At 48.3% G+C, this 20,287-nt stretch overlaps 5 protein-coding genes across 5 annotated transcripts; 4 read left to right on the top strand and 1 right to left on the bottom strand.

Annotated features, from left to right (window-relative positions):
- Positions 1 to 1,709: 1,709 nt before the first annotated feature.
- Triagg1_585 (uncharacterized protein) lies at positions 1,710 to 7,235 on the top strand (the record flags this gene model as incomplete). The annotated part of the gene is made up of 1 exon (XM_062900851.1): positions 1,710 to 7,235. One exon carries the CDS (start codon positions 1,710 to 1,712, stop codon positions 7,233 to 7,235), a length of 5,526 nt encoding a protein of 1,841 aa, XP_062760935.1.
- A 1,225-nt stretch (positions 7,236 to 8,460) lies between these two features.
- On the top strand, positions 8,461 to 10,605 carry Triagg1_586 (uncharacterized protein; the record flags this gene model as incomplete). Its single annotated transcript, XM_062900862.1, has 3 exons — positions 8,461 to 8,966; positions 9,044 to 10,141; positions 10,212 to 10,605. The coding sequence occupies 3 exons, from the start codon at positions 8,461 to 8,463 to the stop codon at positions 10,603 to 10,605; spliced, it is 1,998 nt and encodes a 665-aa protein (XP_062760936.1).
- Positions 10,606 to 14,276: 3,671 nt separating this feature from the next.
- On the top strand, positions 14,277 to 15,470 carry Triagg1_587 (uncharacterized protein; the record flags this gene model as incomplete). The annotated part of the gene is made up of 1 exon (XM_062900873.1): positions 14,277 to 15,470. One exon carries the CDS (start codon positions 14,277 to 14,279, stop codon positions 15,468 to 15,470), a length of 1,194 nt encoding a protein of 397 aa, XP_062760937.1.
- A 1,428-nt stretch (positions 15,471 to 16,898) lies between these two features.
- Triagg1_588 (uncharacterized protein) lies at positions 16,899 to 17,994 on the top strand (the record flags this gene model as incomplete). The annotated part of the gene is made up of 3 exons (XM_062900884.1): positions 16,899 to 17,109; positions 17,190 to 17,438; positions 17,525 to 17,994. 3 exons carry the CDS (start codon positions 16,899 to 16,901, stop codon positions 17,992 to 17,994), a joined length of 930 nt encoding a protein of 309 aa, XP_062760938.1.
- A 142-nt stretch (positions 17,995 to 18,136) lies between these two features.
- Positions 18,137 to 19,283, bottom strand: Triagg1_589 (transcriptional regulator family: Fungal Specific TF; the record flags this gene model as incomplete). Its single annotated transcript, XM_062900895.1, has 2 exons — positions 18,137 to 19,080; positions 19,223 to 19,283. 2 exons carry the CDS (start codon positions 19,281 to 19,283, stop codon positions 18,137 to 18,139), a joined length of 1,005 nt encoding a protein of 334 aa, XP_062760939.1.
- Between the last annotated feature and the right edge of the window lie 1,004 nt (positions 19,284 to 20,287).

Raw genomic sequence — 20,287 nt, forward strand, 5'->3', positions numbered from 1 at the left:
ATTACAGGGGGATAGAGTCGCATCTGCAAAGATAAAGCAAGATGACCGCAGCAGGTACTCATTGGGAGCCGTGCTGTGCGTGATAAAATATGATATCATTCGGATAAACTGTAATAGTAACAACGTCGATACCATTCTATGCCAGCAAGCGAAATGCCGTATACTCGTATCGTCGAAAAATTGGCCTGTGGGTACTCTCCATATTTTAACCATGCTGCATGATCCTACAACAGCGTTATACTATAATCAGTAAGATCAACTGCTTCATAAGCTCTTACTTAACTTATAATAGTGTAGCTTGATGGATTCTTCTTCTTGAACTGCTATAGATCCGGTCTAAAATTAGGCTGCTGGGTTATGATCTGGAGGTACCTACTGGCCAATTTGTCGAGGTTATACGTGTATAGTACACTTGCGCGATTTAAACTGACTAATTTATGTCCTAGTGATGCCAGCTTCCTAATCAACCCGCCGAGTACATGAGTCTTTTTAAAGTGCTGATATAAGAACGCGCGGATTGATCCGGAGGAACAATGGAGACAGTGTTCTCCGTTTTACATGGCACAGTCCGGTGTCTGGCTACGCGCGAAATGATCCGGAGGAACAATGGAGACAGTGTTCTCCGTTTTACGTAGCACAGTCCGGTGCCTGGCTACGAAGTAAAGACGCCGATCCGGGCATGACAGTTATTAATCAGCCAATGCCGTAGCCAATGAACGGATCGTGTACGCGTAGGTGTATGTACTCATAGACTCTCATCCCGACGCAACAGACTTGGATCCACATGCTGGGACTCAACATACTCGATCCACATGCCGAGGTTGCGGCTTATACTCGTCTCTTGTAAGTCAACATATGTAGACGAGCCGTACCTATTTTATTCTCAAGCAGCTTGATCGAACAGGATGGCAAGATAAGCTAGCAGCCAAAGAGTGACCCAAGCAGCTAGATCTAGCCAGATGTTGACAACCTGGATCTTGATTAAAAAGGCTTATGTGGTGAATCGCATGGATCTAAGTGATTGCTAGCAAGATTAGAATTTGTGTCTTATTCCGTCGTAGATAATCTTATCGTTCTGTATGGGCGTCCTATAAGAAAAAACCTCACCTTTTTTTCTCTCCGTAAAGTAGCTCTCTTACAATATACCTGTTAAGGTCCCTTGAGAAATAATATCAAAAGCTCCTTATCCTCGCTTGGTGTCAGAGTCGTAATGAAATGAGACCTGATATCATTTACGGGTCTGATATCATGTATTGGTAATCGTACGATGCTGGATGCGCATCCTGTGGGAGGATTTTCACCCTGTTCCTTATTATATCACCCCTGTTGCTTCTACATGTATGATTGTTATCTTTCCTGGATAGGTAAACGATGGCGAAAATGCACCGAGATGGAAACATTCCGGAGCTTGTTGGCACGGAACAAACACAAACAGTCGAGGTAATCTATAGGATTTCGCAATCCTAGTGAAGGACAAAAAGATATATAAGGAACGTAAAGGAAAGGCTTTGTGTATTCAGATTATCGAAGACACACAGCTCTAAGCTTGCCAGCTGCAGTTGAACTGAGCTGTCTACCCTGTGTGACCATATCCAACGTATCAGCATTGCATTTGCGAGTCGTTGTGTTCACTGATTGCAACCTTTCAACGCCGTGGCGTTTTTGTTTTTGCCATCTTCTAGGAGAATTTAGCTCTGCCATAAACAACCATGACGGCCTCCACCAGCATCAAGGCTTTTTCGGAGAGTGAAAACAATGCTACCAAGCTCAACCAGGGGCTGAGGATAACGGAGGATGTCGCCATTGTTGGTGTGTCTTGCAGAACAGCGGGCAACAACAACTCACCAGAGAAGCTGTGGGAATTCTTACTAGCCAAAAAGGATGGCTCCGGCGAGGTTCCCTCGCACCGATGGGAGCCATGGCTGCGACGTGATGTGCGCAATGCCAAAGAAATAGCCAAGACCATCACCAAAGGCTATTTCATCAACGACCTTGAGAATTTTGATGCAGCTTTCTTCGGCGTTTCACCTAAAGAAGCCGAGCAAATGGACCCGCACCAGCGTTTAGGTCTGGAGCTGAGTTGGGAGGCCTTGGAGGACGCTGGGCTGGACCCCAAGAGTCTCGCCGGCTCCAACACAGCTGTATATATGGGCATTGACTCTGACGACTACTCTCGTCTGCTACTCGAGGATTTGCCCAACATCGAGCCCTGGATGGGCATTGGTTCGGCGCCACATGGAGTGCCGAATCGCATCTCATATCATTTTGACCTCATGGGGCCCAGCTCAGCCGTGGACGCTGCATGTGCATCGTCCCTGGTTGCGGTTCATCTAGGAAGCCAGGCAATCTTGAACGGCGAATCTGATGTTGCCATTGTCGGTGGTGTAAACGTCCTTCTCGCACCAGCACTCACGTTGATGCTGGGTAAAGCCGGCGCGTTGTCTCCTGACGGAGTGTGTAAGTCGTTTGACGAGGATGCAAATGGCTATGCCCGGGGTGAGGGCGGAGCTGTGATTATCCTCAAGCGCCTCAGCCGGGCGATTGCTGATGGCGACAATATCAAGGCCGTCCTCAAGGGCTCTGCGGTCGCTCAAGACGGAAAAACCAATGGCATCATGGCTCCCAATTCAAAGGCGCAGGAGTTGGTGGCGAGACAGGCATTAGCACGTGCGGGAGTCGATCCCCTGGCCGTGTCCTACGTCGAGGCCCATGCCACGGCAACTAAACTCGGCGACCCAACCGAAATGTCGGCGATTGCTGCCGTGTATGGCGCGGCGGCGGGACGGTCCGCCGGAAACCCTGTCTTCGTCGGCTCAATCAAGCCTAACGTCGGCCATATTGAAGCCGCAGCCGGCGCGATCAGCCTGGTCAAGACGGTCCTCGCTGTCAACAAGGGTGAGCTGGCTCCACAGGCACGGCTGAACAGGCTGAATACACGGATCGACTGGGCGACAACCGGGCTGCAGGTGGTGCAGGAGACGACGAAATGGCCCGAGGAAGACAACCAGCCTCGACGAGCCGCCGTGTGCTCCTACGGCTACGGCGGCACTGTGTCACATGCCATTGTCGAGCAGTTCGTGGGGGGTAACAAGGAGGCAACCTCCAACGTTAAGCCCGACGCAGAGCGTGCCTTGTTTACCCTGTCAGTGCCCCAGGAGAAGCGCCTAGCACAGCAAGCCAGGGCTGTTGCCGAGTGGCTGTCGTCTCCTGCGGCCAAGGCAACAGACCTCAAGGCCGTGGCCAACACTTTGGCTCAGCGCCGTGCCCATCATGATCATCGGATTGCTTTTGTCGCCGATAGCCATGAAGCGGCTGCTGCTTGCCTTGAGGCCGCTGCATCAGGCAAAGTGACAACGGGCCATCATGTTGCAAAGGGAAACGTGCTGGGGGCATATGGTGACCCGGCGCGGAAGGCGGTTTGGGTGTTTTCGGGACACGGGGCTCAATGGAAGGAAATGGGCAAGGAGCTTCTGCTCAATACTGTTTTCCGACAGACCATTGAGCCGCTCGATGCCATCGTCCAGGCTGAGGCCGGCTTTTCTGTCGTGGAGGCCTTGAAAACTGGGGACTTTCTCGAGGCGTCTGAACGTATCCAGATCCTCACTTTTGTTGTGCAAGTTTGCCTCAGCCGAGTGCTCATGTCGAAAGGACTGACACCTGGGGCTGTCATTGGTCACTCGGTCGGCGAGATCGCCGCCTCTGTTATCGCGGGCTGTTTGACTCCTGAGGAGGGCACCTTAGTTGTCACACGGCGAGCTCTGCTCTATGCTCATGTACGCAGTCAATCCGAGGGAGGCATGGCTATGATCAGCAGCCCGTTTGCTGAAGTGGAAAAGGAGCTCGGGTCTAGAAAAGACTTGGTGGCTGCTATTGATTCTTCCCCGTCCACTTGCGTCGTCAGCGGCGAGGTTATCGCTTTGGACAAGTATATGGAAGACACAAAGGCTAAAGGCATCAAGGCCGTTCGCGTCAAGACTGATATTGCTTTCCATAGCCCAATGCTTGACCAGTTGGTTGACCCGCTGAAAGTGTCACTGAAAGATTCTCTACAGCCCCGGCAGTCAGCCTTGCCCATTTACTCAACATCAGATCGTGATGCACGAACTAAGGCGCTTCGAGACGTTGGCTACTGGACTAATAACATGGTTAGCCCAGTGTTCTTACAGTCGGCCATTGATGCCGCAGCCGATGATGGTTACCGCGTCTTTGTCGAGGTTTCGACGCATCCTATCGTGCTCTTCTCTATTAACGAGACGCTACTTGAGCGCGGTATCAGCTATGACGATATGGCCACCCTCGCCACAATGAAACGAGATACTTCAGTAGAGGCGACCATTTTAGATCTCGCGGCGGAGCTGTACGTCAAAGGCATCACTATCGACTTTGAAGCGCAAATCGGTGGCAAGCAGAGGTGGTGTCCATCCGTTCCCGGCACCTCGTGGGTACACAAGCCTTTCTACAGAAAGGTCGAGACCGGCCCTATTGGCGCAGGAGCTCTGCCTCATGACAAGGTACAGGTACCTGATGTGAAGGTGCCTGATGAGAAGACGTCTGATAAGGCGTCTGATGGGAAGCAGCACGCCGGGGAGAAGAATGATGGGGAGAAACACATACTCCTAGGTCAGCGAAATGTTGTCCCGGGCACTAACATCTTCCACTATACCACCGAGTTGAGCGACGAGATCAAGCCTTTCCCAGGTACACACCCATTGGACGGCACCGAGATCATCCCTGCCGCTGTCTACCTGAACACGTTCCAGCAAGCTACAGGCGCATTGCTGCTGTCCGATATCAAGCTCAATATACCGGTATCGTTGGGAAAAGATAAGCGAATTGTCAGCGTTATCGTCAAAGGCGAGGAAATTACTGTGCTCTCAGCTGAGCCCTCTGCCCTTGAAATTGGCAGTAATGAAACCTGGGTTACTCATAGTTCATGCTCATGGTCTAAAATCGCGACCCCCGACATGGCCGCGCAGCCCAAGACGTATGATGTGCCCGTGGTGCAAAAGCGCATCGGCACGATTTTACCAAACAATTTTGCGTTGGACTATTTGTCTAGAATTGGCGTTGAGGGCGTTGCGTTTCCTTGGGAGGTTGTTGAACACTATGGAAATGACTCTGAGATGATAGTCAAAGTCGACATGGATCCTTCGGTTGAAGTGCTCCCATGGGACTCCAGGTCCTGGGCGCCTTTCCTTGACGCTGCCACTTCAGTGGGTTCGTCCATCTTCTTCAACGACCCTAGGATGCGCATCGTATCAGGGATGGACCATTTGTATCTCTACTCATCAGAGACTCCGCCTAAGATTGGGTATCTGTACATCCAAAAAGGCGCCACTACTAAAAATCTCACAGCAGATATCAGCGTTCTTGATGAGCAAGGCAACCTTTTAGCGATGATTAAAACCATGCACTTCTCGGACCTGGTCAGTGGTGCTGCCGATAGCAATGAGGGCCTAGTTCATCAGCTCGCCTGGGTGCCACCAAAGTTCAAGGAAAAGCCGCGCGACTTGAAGCATATCATCCTTGTATCGAGTGATTCCAGCCTGCTGGAAACATATAGCGTACAGCTGAGGTCTGAAAAGTCAAAGGTCTCATGTATTGCCAAGGCTGAGGATCTCCGCAACTTTGCAGCTGCCCTCAACGAGAAGGGGTCTATCATTGTCTACGCCCCTCCAGCAATTCAATCTGCGATACACATTGCAGATGCCACTGAAGAGTTCATCTGGGAAACGACTAGCATTGTTCAAATTCTAGTGAACCTTGGCCCATCCATGATGGCCAAGCTCTTTGTGCTCACCAATCGTGTTTTCACCGGAGAGTCCGCTGCTGGTCTTGCTCATGGAGCGCTGTATGGATTGGCACGAATTATTGCATCCGAACACCCGGATTTCTGGGGAGGTTTGATAGATAATGGATCGCCAAACACTTTCCCCATGCTGGCTGTCAAGTACGTCGACGAATATGATATACTTCGCGTTGACGACGGTCTTCCTCGACGAGCTATAATGAGGCCTCTGTTGGAAAGCCAGAAGTATCAACCGGGTGTAGCCAAGACGTTGCTGCCAAAGTCAGAGGGGACATATATTGTTACTGGAGGCCTGGGTGACTTTGGTATAGAGACATGTGGTTTCCTGGTTGAAAAAGGTGCCCGTACCCTTGTGATTCTTTCTCGCCGCAGCCTACCGCCTCGCAATTACTGGTCAGTCCTCGCTGCCAGCGATCCCAAACTCGATGCGGTAATCGAGCGCGTTAAAGCCTTTGAAGCTCAAGGAGCTACTATATACTCTCTAGGCCTCGATATCACTTTGCCAAACGCTTCGGATCTTATACTGGAGGCCGTTGGATCGCTCAAGGTCCCTCCTGTGCTGGGAGTTGTTCACGCGGCCGGTGTCCTCGAGGCCAGCACTCTTGTTGAGACTACCCGTGACTCGTTTGCTCGTGTCTTGGCTCCCAAAGTAAGCGGTGCACTCGCTCTACATAACGCCTTCCCACCTGGCTCACTGGACTTTTTTGTCATGTTCTCGTCCATCGGACAGCTGGTTGGCACGGTTGGACAGGCTTCGTACGGGTCTAGCAATGCCTTCCTTGACGCCATGGCAACGTATCGACGCGCACAAGGCGACAATGCGGTGGCTTTCCAATTTACAGCCCTTCGTGGCCTTGGTATGGCAACCAGCACAGATCTCCTCATGACAGAGCTCCGCAGCAAAGGAATTACTGATATAACGGCTGATGAGGCTTTCCGAGCATGGGAGCATCTCAGTCGCTACGACATTGAAGGTGCTGTTGTTACGCGCTGCCTGCCTCTGCTTGAAGGAGAGCCCGCTGCTATTCCACTGCTTGAGGAGGTCGTGGTGCGGCGACCTAGGATGAACGTCAAAGGCCTAACAACCACCGGTACTGGCAAGACTGCTACTACTGCTACTGCTACTGCTGCTGCTGCAAATGATGACGACAAGGGGGAGGCCATGCCGACTGATCCCCAAGAGAGAGAGAAATGGGTCGACGTACGCGTTCGCGAATGTATTGCAAGAGTTTTGATGATGGATGACATTGACGACATTGGCCCGCGCATGCCCTTGTTGGATCTGGGCATGGACAGTGTTATGACGGTAGCTCTGCGGCAGACCTTCCAGACTGTGTTCAAGATCAAGGTGCCACTCACGTTAACATGGAACCATCCCACGGTAAAACACCTTGTCCCTTGGTTTTTTGCTAGGTTGAGCGGATAAACTGTGCGTGAGACGATTTGTGGTTGCACAAGTCAGACCGATTAGAAGACATGGTAGAGTTGGAAGAGGTGGTATCCTATGGACAAAGAAACATGAGGCCCTTAGAGTACAGGAATAGTTTTTGTCTCAAGAAGAAATAGATTGGAAATAGACTGTAACTGAGATTTAAAGTTTAGGATTTGAGAAAAGAAGACATTTTCAAGTTTAACTTAAAAGAGAGTTTAACAAAATCGTGAATTTTGCCTTACGTACTTGTAGTTAAATTATAGATTTACTTTAACCTGTGTGAGGTCCAGGCTGGACTCACAAAGCATCGTAACAGGAAACCTGCAACTAGAGAACTAAACATATAAATTGATATCTGGGAGCTATATAAGACTATACCCCTTATTTATTTTAGGGATTATACGCTAGATTGTTCAATGTAAGATCGGTTGCATCTGGAGTCAACGTTGGCGAGGTGTGGAAGAAAGTTGAAAGACTCTTGAAGCACTTGTGGCAAACCTCTCGAGACTCGTCTTTCGCACTCAAGAAGGTAAAGGCACGTCTACAGAGTAAGACTGGGTAGGAATACTCGATACAAAACTTACAAGTCACGGCGTTATCGAGAAACTTCTGTAAGAGTGAACACCCTTGTGTGTGAGGTCGCGTATAAGAAGCCAAACAGCAAGGACGTGTTAATCCCTATAACAGGATACTTCAATTGCTAGCCAGCTACCGTGGAAGAAGGTCTCACGGATCATCTGCAACAGAGAAAACACGCAAAGACTTAGCCGCCGTATGACACATGACACACCAGGTGAAACACCTCGTGCAACCTCGGCCGATCCATAAATTAAACCCCCCTTGTATCGCCGCAGGATTCCCTAGTTTAGTCTTCAATCCATAGCGCCCTAAGGATGTTCTATCAACCTATGAGCTGCGAGGCCTTGTACAAGCTGTAATTTTGGAGAAGAGCGGCAATTTAGAACCCACTCATAGCAATAATAATTTCTGTTGTCCTATGTACTTCAGGCGGCGGCTAACGAAACATCAGCCATTTCTTGGCACGGCAGACTAGGCTGAACGACACAATATAATATGTACATGTAGCGGGGTAGTCGAAACTGAGGTTACAATCACGGCAGTCAAAAGAGCGAGCATGGCGCTGACTTATGAATGCCCTTTGTCAATCAAATCACTTTAAAGTGTTTGGACGAGTTCTAATTGTTTCATTTCTTGCACCATGGCGTCTAGTTACGACGTATTGTCCCAAGATGGAGAAGCTACTGGTTTCCAAGGAGCTATCAAAAATGACCACCAGCAATCGGACGAGTCTGAAGCCCAAAAAATGAGCGGTATATGGCGCATTCATTGGCAGTCTCCAACATCGATGATCGGCTTGTTCTTAGGGGCTACTGGCGCGGCTGTTGCTCACCACTTGTACTATGATAGTATAGATGGGTCAGAAGTTGTAATTGTACAAGACGAATGGACTCTACAGGCTGTGCGCAATAGTCAAGAATGGAAACTGCGATTCGGGGCGGGACTCGCATTCCTGGCCAAGGCCATGTTCGCTGCCTCTGCCATTGTTGCTTATGAACAGCGAGCTTGGCTCACGGCTAGAAACAAAGCTATTACGGTCGCCGGCCTAGATGCAATGTTTTCAGCAGCTCAGAGCCCTCTGAGTTTCTTCAGTTGGGACTTTTTGCGTAAAGCTAAAGCGGGAGCTATCATGGCCCTTCTTGCATGGTAAGTCTATCTCCATCTCTATGTTCTTTCCATCCCGTGTTTCATAAATCGATGAAGACGACTGATACATCACACAGGTGTATCCCACTTGCAGCTGTCATCACTCCTGGCACACTCGTGGTAGTACCTACAACTCTATCAGCTTCCAAGTCTTTCCCCGTTCCTGTCGTCAACTTCTCTCAGGTTCAGCCTCTTTACGACTTTTATTCCAGTGTCATTGGATATGATGATCAATCAACTAGTAATGGAATCACTCCATATTTATCACGTCTTGTTTCGTCAACAGCCACCTCATCACAAATATTGCCTATGAATATTGGCATTGCTAATTCGACATATAATTTGACCTTTCACGGCCCGTCTTTCCGCTGCCAAGAGTCATCTCCAGTGATAGCAGAAGCTATTTATTTGACTGTCAATGCTACATGGTTTATGTTTGGTAATGGTGGATTCAACTCAACCATTGACCCACGGGAATTACCCTCCATGGCCTGGCTAGCATTTACACCGCCTACTACAATACTGTCCATAGTAGCCGATTCAAAAATCACGCCACTCCGAAACCAGTGGAATTATTTTCTAGCTTTCGTATTTTCGTGTATTACACAGCCGGCTATGTGGCAGGAAACCCTTCCAGACTTGGGGTCTCTGCCCCTCTGCGAGGGCATCACGGGTTCATATGAGGGAGGTCCAAATATAGTTCCTCTACAAAATGTAACATCCGTGGAATATGGACAATACAACCATGGCAGGCTCTGGGTTTGGGCTCAAAATATCACGTACGATTGTGTTTTAACCGACACCGAATATAGCACGCGCTTCTTCTACTCTACATCCGAGCAAGCGCAGCGTATTGACCCCGAATACAGCTTCAAGTGGACTGAAGAAGACTTATATGGCAGCTATTTCTACCTTGCCGATGCACTTGCAAATCTGCTTGGAGGGGCTGTGCGCGTCGTTGGGAAAGGCATCATGGCATACAAAACACGAGTTATAGACACAGGCATTTTTGGTGCTCTGAAGGCTGAGTCAACGAACAATGCTAGTTCTGGCCTCTTGCCCAAATTGCTAGCACAGGACTCAAGAGCTTTGGCCCGGAACAAGACTGTGGGCGAGCTCATAGAGGAACTTTCGCGAAACATCACGTTGAGTGTGTTCAGTCTCGATCAGATGCTGTAAGCAAAAAGGCAACCCTGCACACGTTATGACACAATGGACATCTAACGAACCATGGTACTGCCGCAGAATCCAAAACGACACAATGGTCAAAGTTTCCTCTGATGTCAATGTCTACTCATATAACCGAAGAGTTCTCATCATCACATACGCCGTCGTCTTTCTTGGCACGTTGATTGCGTTGCTCATCGGAGGTGTTGCTTATTTCAAAAACGGCGTCAGCCACGAAGTGTCCTTTTCAGCATTCATGTCAACAACGAGAAATTATCGGTTAGACGAGATAACAGTAGGAAGCTCCATGGGCGCCATGCCGCTAAGGGATTCTATTCGGTCAACAAAACTTCGATTTGGGGTCTTGCGGGATGCTGACGGAGAGGCCGACAGAGAGGAAGCAATGCGAAGAGTGGGATTTGGCCTCCCCGATCAGATTGTGCCGCTGCAAAAAGGAGTTCCTTATTATTAGATCACTGAGCTTTTAGAAACTCGATTTCGAGAAGGATTCAGGATGACTAGCTCGGGATTGTCGCGATGCATGCAATAATATCACTAATATCGAAACTGCCGTCGTGTATGAAACGATTAGTGCAAGCGCTCCTTCGTGGACTAGGTCGTGTGACTTGACAGTGATAAATTTCTTAGGGCGTGGGTTTACTGTCCTTTAAAAACGGAATCATTTTCTTGAGTAACGTTGTTATATATAATAGCTATGTACCTGGGTAGGTTTTAACAGAGCGTGATTCCAGGTCTTTTAATGGCGGACAGTTCTAACGGATACTTCTGACAGACACTTCTGACGGACTCTCTTCCATGTTACCAATTTGCCCACACATCTTCAGTCAATGCACTCAATTGTATAATTGTTGGCGAAGCGGTCACTACTTGCGTAGCTTTCGTGTAAAGTTGCCTAACACTTAATCACACTGAGTGTGCTAGACCCCGCTCAATGCCATGTAATTGCTCGAGTCCCTGTTCAAGATACATGTACTGTTTACGGGTACATATGGAGAGGCAGGTGTTGATGAAGATTGCGCAATAAGCCCACTGAAAATAATTTACTTTAAATTTCTGCTTTTGGAACATGACACTGCTGAACAACTACTCATTTGGAAAGTCCGCAGGTGTCTTCATCGGCCCTTTACAGTGTCCGGACCGGCTGTGTTGTTGTAGCTCCGGGGTCGCCTCCTTAACAAGATATATAAAACTACGCTGTGGTCCCAGATAAAGAGGCTCAAATCTGTACAAACACTTAACCGCAAGAGAATAAATAAAACATAATGGCATATACCTCTGTGGAAGAAATTCTAGCGCTGAGGGAAGTTGAGTAAGCAGCCTTCTTGTGTATATACATTAATAGCGAGCTGTAGCTAATGCTATCACTTAGCCCAGAGTATGAGTCGGTATGATAATGTTACCAAGCCTCAGCAGACTTCATCTGCTCACCGCTCATTTACATTTAATTAGCATCTGGCGAACGTCGCTGCTGGCGCCTCTGAAGCCCTAATTCACAGCAATGTCGAAGTTGGAGAAACGCTTGCCATCCCCATGCGGGATAGCTACATCAGCCAACTTCGTATCCACAGGCCGAAAGATGCAGCCGACAAACCTCACAGCCCGGGCTATCGTGTCGATGTTTGGCGGAGGGTTAGTCCTCATAGTCCTCACTCTTACTTATCATTTACATATTGATCAAGGCCATGGTGCTTATGACACCGCAGCTTCTATACAGGCGACAACACGCAACTTAGTCCCCTTGCGCTGGCCATGACCAACTTGTACGACGTCAGCGTTATCAATATCTCATACCGTCTAGCCCCAATGACGCCTAGGATAGCCTGAAATGGATTGCCGCAAACCAGGAACGCTTACGAGTTGATCTTGACAAAGGGTTCATCGTCGGGGGTATCTCTTCTGGTGCCAACCTCGCCGCCGTCTGTGCTCAAAAGTGGGTAGACGAAAAGGTTTCTCCTCCGATGACGGGCAGCCTCATTTTGATCCCCATATTGCTACTCCCTCCATTGTGCCGAAACAATATGAGCACTTATGGCTGTCACGGGAACAGAATTACCAAGCGCCGGGGTTTAACATGAAAGACGTTAACGCAGTCATGGCGGCCTGCGAACTGGACGAAAAGTCGGCAGATTTCTCGCCCTTCAATGCAAAGAATCCGCACAAAGGATTGCCTCGTACATATATATCTGTCTGCAGTTTAGATCCCCTGAGAGACGACGGTCTTATTTACTATCATGCATTGTAAGAGAACGCTGTTGAGACCAGAATCAATGTTTATCCTGGCGTACCGCATGCTCACATATTCTTTACTCATTTACAGTCTGCCCAGGAATCTGTACTGGATTTGCTAAAAGCTGTTGGATGGCTTACGAATAAAGAAAAGTTAGACGAGGATTTAACGGCTGTACTGGCGTCGAAATGATATAGACTTCGTATTTCTATACCTTATTTTACAATTATATATTAACTCTCTTTTGATTATAGGTAAGGGACTAAACAGTTATAATTATATTAAGCGTCGAGTCAATTAACATTTACAAACTGTATCCTGTAACTTTAGAATTGGAGCCGCAGCATGTAAAGTATGAAGAATACTACGCTTAAGAGTGTGTTTTAACAGCACCCTAAATTCTTCTCTACCTATAGCCGTTTGTATCTATTAGTGTGATGAGCCAGCGTATCAATCATAGCGCACACTCCCAGTTGCTTGCTCCTTGTGTCGTGATCAACAATCCAATATTGAACCAGTTTCTAGTGTCCACTATCTCAATGAATAGGTACCTTCAGTTAAGTTCTTACATCTTTATCAAGGCTCAACGAGAGCGCGCCCCCGCAAATCTGCATAATGACTCTCTTCACGCCAGTCACCTTTATTAAAAATCGTTTCGCCGTCTTGAGAGAAGTCTTTTCTGCCGTCTTCAACTGTTAGTTGAACAGCCAGGTTCTGTTCATTTCCGCCTGTGGACTCACAGAAGTGCAGACCGTTGAGGTTACCTTCCGCATCATCTCGCCTCATAGATTCGTAGTCATTGTACTGGCTCCAAAGTGTAGCAAGATGCAAGCACAACTCTCTTGCAAGATACTTCTACTTCATAGATGCTAGGCAGCGATATCCACCACTTGCCTACTCGCCAAAGTGAGCTAGCAAGTATGTATCCGTTTTAGTAAAGGCCATTTTAGTGCGCTGTCTGATAGTAAGGGACCAAGGGATTTTAGGAGCGTACGAGACCAGCAGAGTCCCATACAAAGCTCTTCCGACTAAGTCTGTCCACGACCCATTGTTTAGTTGCTCGCAAAGAACACGGCAGAGGAAGTGGGAGAGGACAGTATGTACATCTGTTCTGATGACATCAGCAGCAACATTTCTCATCGAGCCATTAGCATAGACACTCAACAACGAATAAAGTATAAGAGCCAGCAGCATATACCATTCTCAAGCAGTGTGGAGATGGACCATGAAGTCTCAAACACAGGGGAGGAGAAGCCGCTTGGTACGCCGCCGCGAGATTCGTAGCTGCTAACAACATTCTCGAAACATGATGGCACTCGAACCTCTCGCTCTGGTGACAACCTCTCACCCTGGTGACGAAAAGAGACATGTCGCTACTGGTGCTGGGGCTCTTAGGTGGCAGAGCTATAGCTAGTAGTCTTACGGGCAGCGTCAGAGGCGGGCCAGGCTTTTTAAACAGTCTTGAATCCAAGGCTGAATAATAATGACCTCCATTGCCGCCGGCGTTAGACTGCAATTTTGCATCGTCAATAAGTACCTTTGACTAGACATAGGTTTTACAACAAGTCAAAAATAACTTTGAGGCATTTTCATGTCTGTTTTCCATGTAAGTTATTAATAAATTCAACGCGAAGGATTCTTCCTTGCTTACGGAGTGGCAGATTGCCAGACCTAACAACATATTTGACTGTGTTAAAGGCAGAATTGGTAAACTGTTGGCTGTATCGCATTACGTATGCTGACAAGGGCGGAGTTGCATCTAGGACGCGAGGCGATTGTTCAATATGAAGGTCGTGAAAACACTGCCATCAGGACAACCATTTTAGTATAAAAACAACCATTGTGTTCCAAAAGTGTGTTCACCTTAATTCTATATCCATCCACTTCTCACCAAGATGAACGCCTCTACCTTGCTCAAAATGGCGTTACTTTTCAACCCGTTCTTTGACTTCACCTCAACCAACTGCAGCACCGACGGCTTCTCCAATCCTGTTATTGGCCCATCCTCCGGTGGTAGCTCGACTTGCATTTCTGGCCATGTCGCAGTATCTGTCAATACAACCGGTACCAAGCTTCTTTACGAGGCACCTAAAGATCAGCGGGCCGTAACGGAGTCATTCGTCGAGTTGTTCCAGGCTGACGCAGCCTGGATCTCTGAGGTCATCGCTGGTGGGCCCAGTGTTATATCCGGCCGTTATAATATCTTCGTCAAGCTCTGCCTACCCACAGACCCCGACAAGTTGGTCCAAGTCAAGACAGTGCAACTGTTGACACACGGAGCCACTCTCGACCACACTTACTGGGACATTGCCCCAGGCCACAGCTACGTCGACGTGGCATCTGAAGCAGGATACGCCACGCTCTCCTACGACCAGCTGGGCGTGGGGAATTCCGATCACCCGGATCCCATTCAGGTTGTGCAGGCAACTGCTCAGGTCGCCGTCACGCACGAGCTGGTCAGTCTGCTCCGGCAGGCCAAACTTGGCGGCCACAGTTTCGACAACGTCGTGGGCGTCGGACACAGCGCAGGAAGTACGCTGACCCAAGGCATCACCACGCGATATCCGCAGGACTTTGACGCCGTAATCTTGTCCGGCACCAGCGCCAGTGCTGCCTCAGTCGCACTAACCGTCGCAGCCTTCAACTTCATTGACGCAACTACAAACCCGGCACCCCAGTTCAAAAACTTGCCCGCGGGCTTCTTGACGCAGCAGTCGGCTGCCGGCATCCAGTTTGCCTTCTACCGGTATCCAAATTATGACGAGGATGTGTTCAGAAAGCAGGTTGCCAACAAGCAGACGAATACGCTGGGAGTTCTGCTCACGCTGGGGGGCATCGTTGCGCCGTCAACAGAGTTCACTGGGCCAGTCCAGATTGTCAATGGTCAGCATGATCTCGTCTTCTGCGGCGGCAACTGTCTCTTCCCGACGGATCAAAATGTCCTGACTCTGTCGACATTCTATCCAGCCGCATCGAAGGGAGGTCAAACGTATATCGCGGCGGGTGCTGGGCATGCTATTGCAGCCCACAAGAGTGGGCCAGATAGCTTTCAGAAGATGATCCAATTCTTGAAGACAAACAGCCTATGATGAATCTGGCAGTACCTCCGTAATGGTAGGGGTTTTGTTTGTAAATATTTATCGAGGGGATTAATCAATAATACATCTTAGCGCAGGGGTTAGCCTACTGTTAAAATCGTAATTATATAACTCTATCTCTTGTCTTTCTTCTAGGGTTGGGGAGTATACCATGAATTGGTGAAGAAAAACGTCAGTACTTGACTCGTTCCGGAGAGGCAAGAGAGAGGAGTGGGAGGAGCCGAGTCTCCGTCGGACAATGCCCACATGTCGATGCGGACATGGGTTTGCGGATAGTGTGTTGTATTTCGTTCTGCAAACGAGCCATTCTTGAACGCTTAAACGGTAGCTTTTGTATGTCTTACCTACCACTAACATTTGCAGACCCATGTCAACTCAACTCTCGAATCTGTACCGTTCGCTGATATTACCAAGGAATTTCTGCACTGGGCAATTCAGCTATGGGGTTTTCCCGCTGGAATGAGCATGCATCCACGTCAAGTCAATTCGTTTACATCTTGCAAGGCTTTATCCTTGATTTGACATTAGGAAATGGATGAGTCTGTCTTGCAAAGAGTGCTGAACAATTCGCTATGCCCAGACTGTTCCAAGAATTCATTACATGTGCACTTTTTCAAAAACCATAGAGGCAAATATGTGTAAGGAGACAATAGTTGGGGCATAGATTTGTGGTACATGATACTTCTTGCGTTGTGAAGGTCGATAATCCGCCTAGCAGATACTTGTGTTCAGCCGACAGACCAGCTTTTACTAGGAACCTGTGGACAACAACTCTTTAACTAACTCTCCTAAGTAGTCTTTGAATCGGGAAGGGAGCTCTTGCTATTACAAAAAAAAAATGCTTTCTTCTCTAATCTGGACGTGAGTCGTCTATGAGCTCGCTACCCGACTAGACCTGGCGCTCGGCGAGCGCAATCACTTACACAATCGGCCTATGCACAAGGGATAATAAGTGCATCTCGGGGGTTTTTACCGTCTGTCTCTAGGATACACCTATCTCCACCTCAATCTTCTACACATTGTCTTGCGCCATCCTGGTTGCCTTGGAGCATACGCTCATCTAAGTAAACTCGGCCGCCAGTCCCGCCGTTTAGCTCGGCCACTCCGCAACAACAGGGCCAGCATTTTGACTTATTATACTTAACACTTCTCGTTGATAGGCCTATATAAATAGCTACTGAAGCTGTTATTTATTTAGTGTGCCACTACCCCTCCTCCTCAGCACACTATCTCCTTGCTTACCCGTTTCGTTGCTATTTTTAATCACCGTTCTTTATAAATTCTTACCCTGCATTACGGTCACTGATATTTCCATGTACGATTAAGGTAATTCAACCTCAAGTAGTGATTTGGCATGAATCACAGCACCTTTCGTTTTACGAATTGTTCATCTCTTCATTCCTTGTTCTTTTACTTTACATGGATACCGACGCCCAACTCCTAGCAGTCGCTTTGATCGCTAGAGAGTCAACCTCTAGTATACAGGAGTTCAAGCTCTATCACTACAATCCTACTATCGGCGGGGCTGTTACCTTTGTCCTCCTTTTCTTGGGTACAACCAGCTTCCATACGTACCAATCATTTCGAACTCGGTGCTGGTTCGTCATTCCCCTCATCATTGGCGGTATTTGTAAGATTCTGTCATCCGTCATTATGAGGAGGAAGGATTGAAAGCAGCAACACCTTTTACTAACGCTGATTCTCCGCTAGTTGAGTTTATTGGTTATGCGGCCCGTGGCGCATCCGGCAAAGAATCGCCGAACTGGACTCTAGGACCCTATATCACCCAATCTATCCTACTCCTCGTCGCACCTGCTCTCTTTGCTGCGACAATCTACATGGAACTAGGGAGGATCATCTCCCTTGTGGATGGCGAGTCTCATTGTCTTATCCGAAAGCAATGGTTGACCATGATCTTTGTCTTCGGAGACATTCTTTCCTTTGTCCTTCAGGGCGGGGGTACGTATAAAAACAAGCCATTATCGTCGTTAGCTTCGTTCTCAGACTTTTCATGAGACAATAGCTAATATGTCAATTCTGTCTAGGTGGTGGCTATCAGGCATCAGGTACTGCTTCTGCTCTAGAGACCGGAGCGCGCGTCGTCATTGTCGGGCTCTTTGTTCAGCTCGTCTTCTTCGGCTTCTTCATTGTGATCGCTGTCAAATTCCACATATCCATTAGTCACTCATCTACGATCCGTTTATCCACTGAGCTCCCATGGCAGAAACACATGAACGCCCTCTATATTGTAAGTACCCTCATCATGGTGAGATCTATTTTCAGAGTGGTAGAGTATCTCCAGGGCTTCAACGGGTATCTGCTTCACCATGAAGCATATTTGTACATTTTTGATGGTCTGCTCACGTTTTTGGCCATGGTTTTGTTGAATGTAGTGCATCCGAGTGAGTTGGCAGCATCAATGAAGCACAACACTGCGACGGATTATGAAGTCAATTTGAAAGCCTTCACCGAACGCTATCAAAGACTTGGATCCAACATGAGCCAGGACGCATGAATCTGAATTCTTTCGTAGTGAGGCTTTGAATCACTATTTGTCTTAGAGACTTATATCTTTAACTCCCCAAAGATAGACTCATTCCTACTCATAAAGATAGATACGGGTAGTTAGACAAATTTTCATAACCGCTAAGAAGACACTATGAAAGAGCTACCACCCGTTTTGGCCATTCTGTCCAAGGTTTCCAGTACTCCCCCAATAGTTCATCAACTACTTCTACGATATTCCTTCCCCATCCCTCAAAAAACCAGTAACCATTCAAGCTATGAATTACCACACCAAAATAAGCAAAGAGCAGCATCGCATGTGGTTGCCGTTGATGTAATTGCTGAAAATATTCCCCAGGTGTGGTTAACATCCAGACAAGAGGCCCAGACAATCTCCTGTTATAAGTCAAGCTCCCGGCGGTCTCGGCATTCATAGTTTCGAACTGTTTCATATATGCTAGAGATTTTCTGAGAAGAAATAACGTCTTGTCATAGATTTCGTGATCGCCACTATCTGCCCATATGCTTCCAAGGCTGCGGAAGCGCTCATCATCCGCTACACGCTCGGAGTCCGGTTCTAGGTGATCCCAATTTCCAGTGCTCAATAGCGAACTCAATGGTCCGAGTCGGACGCGCTGATACACGGGATGTAGAATGGCTTCAACGCCACGTACCATTGGAAGCCACTCCGCGCCTAGTATTCGTGATTTTCGGGCTGCTGGGGCCATATCGAGTTCCACGTCGTCATAAAGTTGCCCATACGTGGCAAACACGTAAATGATGTTTAACGAGGACCACGCGAACAGCGCATCACTATTGTCATCATTCATATGCTCAATGCCGCGCTGGAAGCCGTGTATTGCCTGGTTATGATACCGCATAGCCTCCATTGTCAGCTGCTTCCTTCTTTCCGGGTAAAGGTATGCCTGATGCAAAGCCGCCAAGCTGAGAATGGCGTGCATGACGAAAGTGTGCTCAAACGCAATCTGTGGAAACACGGTTTGCCAGTAGCGGCTCACATCGGGGAAGTCGGCAACACTTTGGCTCGTCGACCATGTCCAGTGGTGTAATAGAGCCATGTCCTTGATGGTGTAGGCTGGAATTGTGTCATCGCTTTTCTCAAATCTTCCAAGAGGGGAATGGCATCGAGAGCTTGTTGCAGCCGGCAGAGGAGACCGTGGCAGTTGAGTGGCGGTGGCAGCGACAGTATCACTTGTTGCTGCTGTTACCACACTCACGGGAGATGAGCTTGCCTTCGCCGGGTGAATCGGGAGAGGGTCCCGAGATGGATACAGACATGGGATACTTCGTCGGAAACAATGTCTACAACTCGGCTTCTCTTCTCCGCACTGTAGAGACAAGGCGTTAGATGGATTTGAGTACTACTGTACACCACGAGTGCTTTCATGCGCAGTTGCAGGCACATGAATTTTGAAAAGTTACTCACCTTGACACGTCTCCTCCTGCACTCGGCACAGCCTGTTCTCGATTTCGTATGAGCTCTGCGTTTGCTGGGGGCTGTAGATGAGCCTGTCATTTCCGTGGGTATAATGCGTGTGAGGAATCACAAATCGCACAGTGAAGATACCAAGGAGAAGACCGAACGAGAGAAGACGAGGAACGAGCAGATGCGAGTGTGGCAATACGAGTACACATTTACATTCCAACCGACGAGTAGAAGTAGAAAGGTGGGTGGGTCATGTTCGGACCATGGACACGAAGTAATACGAGATACAGACGCGCTACGAGGATCTAACCGAAGAACTGACGGGTTTAATTTGCGGAACGAAATGCGATGAGCGAATCTGCATGGATTCATCCTTACATCTGAGCCCTACTAACCACTAGACTCAAACCCCCTTCCCAGCCCATGTTACCCATGTTGTTCTTGAGTCAGGCAAACTTTTCTGGATTTCAAATTGTGAATCTGAGCAGGACATGAAAGAAGAATATTATGGCATTACATTAAGTAAGAGATTTTCCATGTATCGTCTTGTACCTGCGCCTCCCGAAGCTTTACCCCCTTGTCCCTTACCTTCAGAGTCCTCATGCATACCGGCTTTATACTTGCGCAATAGCTTTTCGCTTTACCACCCTGTTATTATGGTGCTCGCCGAATTAGTTTCTCAGTTGTACATGCGACGGCCTCGGGACATTACATGACTGATTGCGAAGCCAGAGCTTGATTGCTCTATAGAATCGGCAGGCATCGAAGCAGAGATGGCATACTGCGACGTGTCCAAGTAATTAGGTCGCCTTTCTTGCACTCCGGACTCAGAATAGGTATCTGCGAAAGAGATGAC

The sequence above is a fragment of the Trichoderma aggressivum genome, assembly GCF_033847375.1.
Source record: "Trichoderma aggressivum f. europaeum strain CBS 100526 chromosome Unknown scaffold_001, whole genome shotgun sequence".
In the NCBI taxonomy this organism is placed as follows: domain Eukaryota; kingdom Fungi; phylum Ascomycota; class Sordariomycetes; order Hypocreales; family Hypocreaceae; genus Trichoderma; species Trichoderma aggressivum.